A 10,757-nucleotide genomic window follows, 5' to 3' on the forward strand; every position below is an offset into this window, starting at 1 on the left:
ATTTAATTTTGTTCCTTAATATTACATGCGTAAATCGAACCAATAGGTACTAATATAATGGACACAAGCTTACTTCGATTATATTTTTTCCCTCTTTTCTAACCTAACTTTTACACAGCCATACAAGTATAAACCAATTGTGCTTGAACATTTCTTCTAACCTCACTCTTTTTGGTTTATTTTGCTCGCTTGCAGGTGTCTTGGTACCAAAACTCATTTCCGATACAAACGACCGATAGGCGAATTATGTCAACAAGAGGCAACCGACATACGCTCACCATACGGCACATACAGCAGGAGGACTTCGGCAACTACAGGTGAGTGATGAGTTGGACAAACTCGTATAAATAAATGGAAAAGTAAATAAAAGAAGGGAGAGCGAAAAGAACGCAACAAATATACAGCAAACAAAATAAAGAAAAAGATTAAGAAAATAAAAGAAATCACGAAATTGATGCGAAGAGTGAGTGAGACAAAGCCAGACTAGTGATAACAGTTTGACTCAACATGCGAGTATGAAGGCGGGTGAGGAGAGAAGCAAAATAAAATAACTGAAATGTAGCCACTAGCCACTGGCAGCGCAGTGTTGTATCTCCGCCTTGCAACAAATCATTGCTCATGCTCTGGCCCGCCCGCTTATTTGCTTGTTACCGCTTACGGCGCTGATTTAGTCAATCGAGTTAGTTCGTTTTTGTTTTGTTCGATACATTTTTGTTGCGTGTGCTTTCAGTATTTTTTTTTTTTTTTTTTTTTTTCTTGTCGACCAGAGGACAAAGTTTTCGCAGCCAAATCATGAATACCGTCATCTGACTTTCCATTTACTTGCCACTCATACTTGCCGCACGTCAGCGCAAGTCAATGCCGCCAGGTGACACCACGAGCGTGGCATCGCATGTGGATATATACATATGTGTACTCACCTGTTAGTGTGTGCGTGCGCTTATGTCATGCATGTGTGGGCAGCAACTTTTTCACATCAATGTCAAACTGTCTGCTTCAAAAGCATAATAACGAAAGACAAAATCGTGGCGAAAAAAAAGTGTTCAAAATAATGGAAAAGAAACACACAAATCGGACGAAAAATAAAGTAGCAAAATTGAAAGTCCAACGGAAGTTGCCATATTGGCTGCTGTGGAGCATTTCGTATGACAGTTAGACTACGACGACGGCGACGGCACCGAGATTAGTGAAGTGATGTGAAGTTCAAGTTAAATCTCTGACACGCCAATGCGCTGATTGACATATACAGGGTGTGTATGAGCATATATGCAGCCGTACCACAACAACACATATGTATGTGTGTATATATGTAAGCGTAATTCTTCACATGCATATGTATGTGTAGCTGTGCGCATGTGAGCGGCCGTTTTCCGTTATCTGTTGTCAGTGATTTGATTGCGCTGGCATTTGCGAACCTGGCGGAAGGGACGGCGTCTGCTGTGTCTGTCTGTGCCGAATCAAAAAGGAAATTACATTCTCACTATGAAATTAGTTTTTAGTTGTGAAAGTGTAAACCTTTTGCTCGGTACTCAGCCATGGAGTCCACTCATCGTGTCATTAGACAGCCAGCAGCGCCACTAAGTCCCAGTCTTGCCACTAAGTCCAGGGATCATTCAACCGTTCAGCAGTATGGTAGCACGCTTTTCAAGTATTTTTTATTTTTTTTTTAATAGGTAACTTACGAGTGTACAAATTTATTTTTATCTTTTTCAAGTGTTAATTTAGAGCTAGTCTTTTATTTCCCATAATTATTCACAAAAGTACATATATAAAGTATATTTTAGTTGAAGAATTATGGTATAATCTGTTAATAATAATGATTTTTGAAAGCCAGTATATGTAGGTGCATCATGCCTTTCATGGAAATTTGGACCAAATAACACTCTCCACTTCGTTCAAATAATATAAAAATATATGTTTTCATGGTTCTCAGAGCTTTGAGCTACATAACCAAGTATCCAAGTACAGAAGATAATATTAAGTCATAACTCTAGACTTATAAGTCCTGAAAAGATTCTTTAAGGAAAATACTTACATTAAATATTCCTTAAAATAATTTTGATAGGTCAGTTTTTATGAGAGCTATATGCTATAGTAACTCAATGTGTACAATTTTCTCCGAGATTGTGCTGTTGCTTTGGACCATAAGCCGTGCAAAAGTTCGTGGAAATATCTCGTCAACTGAAACATTTTTCCATACAAGCACCTAACTTCGATTGTTCAGCTTGTATGACAGTTATATTCTATAGTGATGCGTGCTGGCGCAATTTCTTCGGAAATTGTGTTTTTGTCTTAGTCCCATGAAAAATTTTTGAAGATATCTCTTCCAATGAAAAATTTTTGTCGGCAATTCCGACTTATGAACAGCCTCTTCGAGCGAAAGGTGCATGTGTAAAATTCCAGAATGATACCTCAAAAATTGAAGGACTAGTTGGCGTACATACAGACAGTCAGATGAGTATCAACTCAGCTCGTCATGTGAATCATTTACTCTATATGTGTACTTTATGGAGTCTCCGATGTTTCCTTTTGTTTGTTACAAAAATTGTGACAAATTTAATTTACGCTATTCAAGGTATAAATTTTATATGTCCAATGTGCTCATCATCGTTAAAAAGTTTTGCTCGATGTGAACAAACTCTGCGCTTTCAACTCTTGCTATCCAATTTCTTTTCGACTGAAACATATTCTCCTCTACCGGCTACACACTGAGCATTTCTAGCAATAATACTCTAACATTTCAATATCCTTGGCATAAACTCTGTGCTCCGTCTATGCCACTTTATCATGTTTATAAAAATGAGATCTCAGTTATAAGATTATTAGTTCCACATGGTTGAGTTTTTTTTGTAAAAGTAGAATAATGATTAACTATTAACTCTTTTGAAGTAATTTTTCGATATGTCTTGTATTGGGTTACTAAAAAATTCTTCAATCAACTGAATAGATGAATACAATTTTGGCTGTGTCAGATCGGACAAAGTCATCGCTTTCTTCGGTCTTTATATCGCAGAGTACTCAAATAGTGTTAACTCCGTTTCCTATTAAGTTCTCTTATTATGGTCTCGAATGTTGCTTTGCTTCAGATCCATCGCTGAAACGAAACGTTTTTCAATAAAGTTTAAGTTAAAGTTAGTTTTTAGTGAATATGAATAATAATATTGTGAAATAATTTGAATATTTAAAACTAAATACTTAAGAAGAATTGTCAAATAACTGATAAGGAAGAGAATTTTTCATAAGATTAGCCTCTTAACAACAACAAAAGGGCTTTAAAGGCAGCAGTAAAATTATCTGATGCTAATTTTTTAAGGAGCCTACAATTACAAGTATAATTTGATATCCCTTTAATGGCCAAAATGCATCTTAAATACATTAGTTTTTGGAGTAAGAAAGCTTGGCAAGGCTGTAGGTCCTTTATTCTAATAAAAAAATTATCTACTGCTTATCAATTGCCATATCTTCTTGGAGTTAAGGCCACCGTAATAGATAGCGGCAGATAATTAGAATGTATAAGCCTTAATAGTGTATGGTGGTAGACTTAGGATGCGTGCGGCTTTGCTAAAGTCTTATTACAATTCACACAATGCCGTTCTCCATATGGCAGCCACATTTATCTTCCATTGTTTGACCAAATGGCGACGGATAAATGGCGGTGGCGATTATAGAATTTTAAGAAACACTTAGAACTATTGATTTTTTACTCAAAATTATTAACAAAAAAATATAAAATCTTAAAATTTGCAATCGCTTCACAAACATCTAGATGCCTAAACGGAAAAGAAAAGTATTTGAAATGTAGTTTGGTTTGATGAAACCTTATTAATTATATTTTATCGCTGCTTTTGTGGAAACTTTAATATTATATCAGCCAGTAAAGACCTAAGGCAATATACAATTAAGGCCAACAACTTTAATGCGGCCAAAAGCAATTTTCCAACCATAATTTATTGATGCAAATGGTGACCTTTTTCCACGTGTAAATAAATAAAATGAAATAAAAAGCACATTTTCGTGACTTACAAACACACCTGACGCCGCCATTATTGTCCCCAAAAACATTAATAAGGTTGACAGTTAAAAAAGAAAAAAAAAAGGTTAACTACGGTTGAACAGAAGCTGTAGCACCCTACAAAAGCAAAGAAGTTTCCATATTAGAACATGATACGCGATCGGTCACTAGATACATAACGAGCTAAGTATATCTAATAATGAGTCGATCTAATTAATGTTATCGGAGGTTATAGTGTTGTCTTAGGTAATGATTCGTGTCAAATTCGGGGAACATATGTTGTCACCTGAAAAAGTTCCCATTCAATATGTGGCTTTTGTTCGGTCACTTTATATTGCAGCTAAATGTTATAGAGGTCCAATAACGGCAGCTCTAACATACTCGTATAAGCAGCTTTTTGACAACAAATAGAGATGTGCGAGATTTCGGGTCGATCAAAAGCTGAAGGACTAGAGTGTATAAAAAGGCAAAAATAGATCGAAAATGCCAAAATAAAAAAATAAAAAATTATGGGAATAAAATATGTTGCTTCATAAAAGCATTTATATTTTATGGCTATGTGGTATATACGTACATATATACATATGTACTTGAAATTTATTAACATTAGTTACTTATTGTTCGCGCTGTGCTTAATTCCACTCTTCATCGCAGCATTTTATTTTTTACGTTTAATCCACTCAACACTCACAACACTAAGAAATAACAAATAAATAATAAATACCAATTACATTGCAGCTGTGTAGCCGATAACTCACTCGGACGCTCGCGCAAGTACATGGAGCTGTCTGGGCGCCCGGGCCCAGCTGAATTCTATTCACCGAAATGGGGTCGCTCGTCGGACAGCTACAATCTGACATGGAAAATAGATAGCTATCCGCCGCTGCAGGAGGTGCGTCTGCTCTATCGGCGTGTATTGGTGAGTACCTCTATGTACTTGTGTGTATTTGTATATGAAATGAACGTTGAATAAACGAAACTAGCTAAAAATCGAATCACAAAAAGGTGAAAAGTGTAAAAAATAAAACATGAGGCACCTAACAAAACGTAAACAAACACGATATGTTCAGCATAGAGGGGTGCAACTATAGTGAAATTGTTGCAATATTTGCATGTGTTTGTTTGTGTGCGAGTGTACATTTTAACTGCAAATAAATAAATTCCGAGTAGAGATAAAGAAAAGCGACTAGTATGCTGGCCTTTACATACACACACACACACATACACACTCACAGCCATTTTAAATGGGTAACTGTAAATTGCAAATATTGCAGCTGCAATTCGCCAAAAAACCGAAAGCATTGACAGCGACGCCGTTGACCCATTTATTTCTCAATATTTTATTGGTTCGATAAAAAAGACAAAAAAAAAAAAAAGAAATAACTGAAAATAGAGAAAAAACACACAAAAAATAAAAAAAAGAAGAAACTGTCCGAGTAAAAGCGAAAACACACAGAAATATTGGAAAATCGAAAAATGGCTACTGTTTGAAATGCATTTCTAGTTTCGAGGTTTTATTGTGATCGCTATTTTTTTTTTTTTGTTTTTGTGCTTTTTCCTTATGTAATTTGTTCCGTTATGTTTTTGTTAAAGCAAATATTACACTTAACCACAGTACAGTTATTTTTCGATTTCATTTTTATAGCATTTTATGGCATAGCTTAGTTTTACCTCGCTCCCAGTCGGCACGGCGCTAAAGTGCTTATGAATGGATGCTTGTGTATGTGCACGTTAGAATGGGTCGTTTTTTCAACAAAATCGCACATGAGAGAAATAAGCCACAAAAATTAAAAATTTTCATGTGCGGCAAATACTCTGCGGATCATTCTGAACAACCTTGCCTATGAGACTATGCGTTCAAACCCGCTTTAGAGCGATTTCTAAGGCGAAGGCAAGGCGAAAATCTGTATAATCGGCTGTATAGGAGATATACGATACAGTGCTTCGATCCACTCGGTTTCGCCAAATGATTAGTAGAATATCAAAATGCACCTGCGATTATATTTCATTCGGATATCTCGAAAATTGACGAATTGACGAACCAATTAGTACAATCGCTAGAAAAGTTCAGTTTAAAACTTTGGCTCAAAAGCGGTTTTAAATCCATAGTGTCGTAGGCGAAGTTGTTCAGAATTATCCGCAGAACATTTCTAGCATACGCGAATTTTGCGAAGTTGACCCGCTCTAATGCACATGCACGTTTGTGTCTCTGTATAGTATGTTCTTCCAACCGTTAGCTAGTTTTGAAAGTTTATTTATTATGCAGATTTATGTTAGTAATTAAATGGGTAACGGTATTTGTTTAGCAAAGTGTACACTTTTTTTTAACAATAAAATATATTTTATATAAATATATTTGCATTTTAATTGCGGATGGTAAAAATATTTGTCCGAATAAAAATTTAGTTTAAGCACACATGTGAATTAAGAAGCCTTACTTTTTATGTGCATATATTCAAGCTTCACTTATAAAACATACAGATTTATATCAATTAAAAATTCATATTGACAAGCATAAGTATTATGCAACGTTCTTCCTGTTAGAAAATTTTGAGACTGACTGCACCAATTACTACTGTAAAATGTACTTGCGAATGTTCAAATATGGTTTCTGAGGAAAAGACTAAAATAAAATATAAATTGTTCTCTATTTAAACAAAATTTATAAAATAGTGTTGCCAAGAAAAAAAATATAGCGGCTCTAAGTTTTCCAAATGAGTGCGAAACTGAGTCAGTCGATAAATGTTGAAAAAAGAAAAAATTAATGAAAGCAGTACAACACATAAACTTCAGTTTGAGCCTTCACAAGTATAAAAGGTTCTATGCAAGACCACGATTTTGATCGGTGAGTTTGCAAGGTACAGTTCAAGCCAAATTTCTTCAAGATATCGTCTCAAACTCAAAAGTTCTTGATCATCGGATTATTCAACTTGTATGGCAGCTATATGCTATGGTGTTTCGATAGCGACGATATCTATAAATTAACTGCTTCTCGTGAGAGAAAGTACGTCTGATCGTTTGAGATCGTTTTCTTAAAAGCTTATGGACTAGTTCGCATTTACACAGTCAGACACACGGGCTTATCTTCCAGATCGGATCACTATAGCATATAAGTTCCATTCCAACAATTTATCAAAATAAAGTTGTTGTAAAAAATAAGTTGCATTTCTTATTTAGTGTACCAATCAACTGATCAAAATTGGCCCGGACTTAAAAAAATACTTTTCAACTACTTTTATATAAATCTTCAATACCGCCAACAAATTTGGTTCCTGCCGGACCAAACACCAATTTTCCACACTTGTTATGAAACTCGGTTTTGATGGGATGGCTTCATTGAGTTCAGCAAGTGACCTTTAATTTTTTCAATGGACTCTATGCGCGAATTGTCCCATTTCCAGAATAGGGGGAAAAAAAGCCACAAGAAACCACACCGTGCGAAAACGCTGGTTGAGCTATGACTCAACATTGGGAAACCATGCATTGTCTATATAATGATCGGGACAGAAATATGGTAAAGAAAACCAAAACTCGATGAAATCAGTTACCTGGATGTAAAACTGCAAAAGTCCTATACAAAACTATAGATCGGAAGTGCACAAAATTCCTATTGGCACTCCATARGAGGGACTKTAGGAGCAAGATGAGAGAGAATATTAACTGATCACTGTCTGTTGGTTACACACCTCCGCAGAATGGAACTGACAGAGCGAACAAGGCACGAGGGAAACAATGGAGCATCACTTGTGTACTTATCTCGTATTAGCAAGACTGCACTGTAAAAATCTTAGGCACACTAGAGGAGGTATCGTAAGTGAGACTACAAAGTCTGGCAATATTCGCTTCAAGCGCAGCTATGCTCATGGACTTATTAACTGAACTCCATCTGGTATCGTAAGGACCAAGAGTGGTCTGTGCATGGCTCATTGRCCTACCAGATTAACCTAACCTTGACACTTACTGAAAAATAGAGATTAAAATTTTTTGTTGCAATTTGGATGGCGTGCGCGGTTTAAACTACATTTGGATGTTATCCAGCTTGAGAATCGGACAGGCCAATTAGAGAATTCCTTATTTAAGTTAATTGGCAAATAAATTTTGAAACGCTGCTAAAAAGCTCTCATTAAGCTACTCTAAAAGAGCTTTTAACACAAGCTTTTGACATAGGCTTTTAACTTAAGCTTTCACAAAATATATTTCGAATGCTCTCAAAGCTTCCTTTTGTCAAGTGACGATTTTTGTCTTATTTCTATTATATTTGACCTGGCGAGCAATAGTAATTACTCAATTAGTGGGAAATGTGAGAAATTCTCATTAATTAAGCTATACTAGACTCTAATTATGCAATTTACAAGTACCGAAATCATTCCCTCACAGTAGTTGCATAAATTTTGAGTCCTATTATGCGTTCCTAAGTATCGTTAACGATTTGGGGCAGCTGTAACTACTCAGAATCAAAGTCAATTCATTAAAAGCAATATTTTACTTACGTCAGTGCATTACATTTATGTCATTAATGAAGTCTCATTAAAATCGCAGAGAAATTGATGATATTTGCAGCGATATAAAGCAGGCGATGAACCGTTAGATTTTGTATAAACTAATGAAGTTGAAGATTTCAAGCACTTTACACGTTACTAAAATACCGTTAATTGAGATAAATGCATTGATGACAAGCGAGTTTATAATTGAAGAAATCAGCAATACAGCCAACTAATGAGCGGCAGGTGAAGCAGTAAGAAACTGCTGGAAGATTTACAATATATGCAGCGCAAATCCAAAGCTATTAACGAGCACGCGCTTACAAGGTGTTGGAGTGGTGTAGCTGTGTGCGAGTGTGATTTCTATTGATGCGTGGCATATTTAAGACAAATTTTATTGAAAAATACTTATTCGTGTTTTTGTAATTACACTGCAACTCTSTTACGCGTTTCCAATCAGCACATACACACACACATACACACATATACATACATGCATACTCATACATTTATTGGCATATAGGTTTATAGGTTTGTGTCACATGCCACAAACAGTATTATACCGCCACACTTTTTGAAAAGAAAATCTCATTAATTCCTTTTGCATTTTGTTATTAATTTTCATATTGCCGTGGGGAAACACAAACACAAAAAAAACACACATATATGTAGATATGTACGCATGTTGCTGATATTTTTTTATTTTGCCATAATTAAGTGCAATTTTCACCGGTGTACGCACACACAGGTGCTTCGTTGGCACTCAGGCACTCAGGCACTCYCACAMACACACGCACACACATGCAATGAACGCTTGCAGTTTTCGCCGATTGCGTAAAATCTCATTTGTTTTGTTGCTGAGATATTGCTGGCATAAAATCGCTTACACTCGTGTGCAATTTGTTTTCGCATGTGTGTGTGTGTGTGTGTGTGTGCGTGTTTGCATGTGTTCGCTTGCATTTAAGCTCACAGACGCTGTTTTAATACAATTTTAATCACATACTCCATTAATGCTCGACAATTATTCAGAGCAGCGTGACGATGTGTGTATTTTTTCCAACGTTGACAGCTGCCCGAGGCCTTCACGCGCTAGCGAGCGAAGTAAAAAAAATTGTTAAAAAAATAAACTACTGTAATATTAATTACATTTTTTTAATGCTGGGGCTACCAAATAGCTGTTAAGGTCGCCAGTAATACAAATAAATCCAATAGTGTTTACTTTCTGAAATTAAATTTACTCCGCTGTTTTGCTTGMGAGAGGAAAATTAACGGTATAATATACTCTTAAAATACTGAATTGAGAAACTTTTATATGCAGAAACGTCTTTARGCAATTGAGCAAAGTTATGGTTTTAAGGAAAGATCAGTTTCCTGGAGCTCAGCAGGACTTACGATCCATGGAGCTCACGTRGTGCATTTTGCATTAAAACTCACTCATTCAGATAGTTTAAAGGATGATGTGTGGCAATTATCAATACCACCGTATTGCAAGCTAGTAAGCCAATAAATTGGCTTTCGAAAAAAATCTACTCTTCCCCCTACACTGAAGAGGTGTCTATGAACTACCAGAGCGTTCGTCAATCATCAATAAAGAAGGGGTTCCTTAGAGTGGTGTTTTCTCCCCATTACTGTTTAACTTCTACGTGTTGAAACTCCMGCAACCACCTGAGGGAATTTTTATCATCTCGTACACTGAGGATTGCTTGATAATGACGCCGGAATCGCTGGAATCTAACGAAAACGGCTACCTCTCCGACCTTTTMGCTTTATCGCTGTACGGAACTTCACAATCTCCCTCACTAAATTCAAAGCGACCATATTCATAAACTGGTCGAAGAAGTATAGACTTCGCCCTAATATTGCATTCGATGGCCTTATGATTCCGACTGTCAATAACCATAAAATTTTAGGTGTGAATTTCTATAGCCTGTGCTTCTTCACTTCTCAGACGACCGCGATTATTGCCAAAGTACATAGCCGTAATAAAATCCTCAAGTCACTAGCCGGCAGCACATGGCAAAAAGACAAAGAAACGTTGTTGGCAATATACAAAGCAATCAGCCGGCCGGTCCTCAACTATGCCGCACCAAATATGGTCGCCTGGATGCTTTACTTTGAACAAAGACAGGATGCTTCTTGATGTCTTCCATCGAACACCCACAGTTGTGGAGCATAATAAACTCCTCTCCGAGCAGTTTCTGCTAGTTTGCTTTCGTAGAAATCATCCCTGTAGTCACCTGTTTGGAGCGAAGCCGCTTGCCAGG

The 10,757-nt window shown here is 36.4% G+C and overlaps 1 protein-coding gene across 1 annotated transcript in view; it reads left to right on the forward strand.

Annotated features, from left to right (window-relative positions):
* Nucleotides 1–203: 203 nt before the first annotated feature.
* LOC108970494 overlaps nt 204–10,757 on the forward strand; it is a 16,362-nt gene continuing 5,808 nt past the window's right edge. The window contains exons 1-2 of the mRNA XM_018935929.1: nt 204–317; nt 4,751–4,931. Of these exons, the coding sequence (XP_018791474.1) occupies nt 247–317; nt 4,751–4,931 (252 nt within the window). The 5' untranslated portion in view covers nt 204–246. The remainder of the gene's footprint in view (nt 318–4,750; nt 4,932–10,757) is intronic.

The sequence above is a fragment of the Bactrocera latifrons genome, unplaced genomic scaffold (genome assembly GCF_001853355.1).
Source record: "Bactrocera latifrons isolate USDA-ARS-PBARC rearing strain unplaced genomic scaffold, ASM185335v1 scaffold_107, whole genome shotgun sequence".
In the NCBI taxonomy this organism is placed as follows: domain Eukaryota; kingdom Metazoa; phylum Arthropoda; class Insecta; order Diptera; family Tephritidae; genus Bactrocera; species Bactrocera latifrons.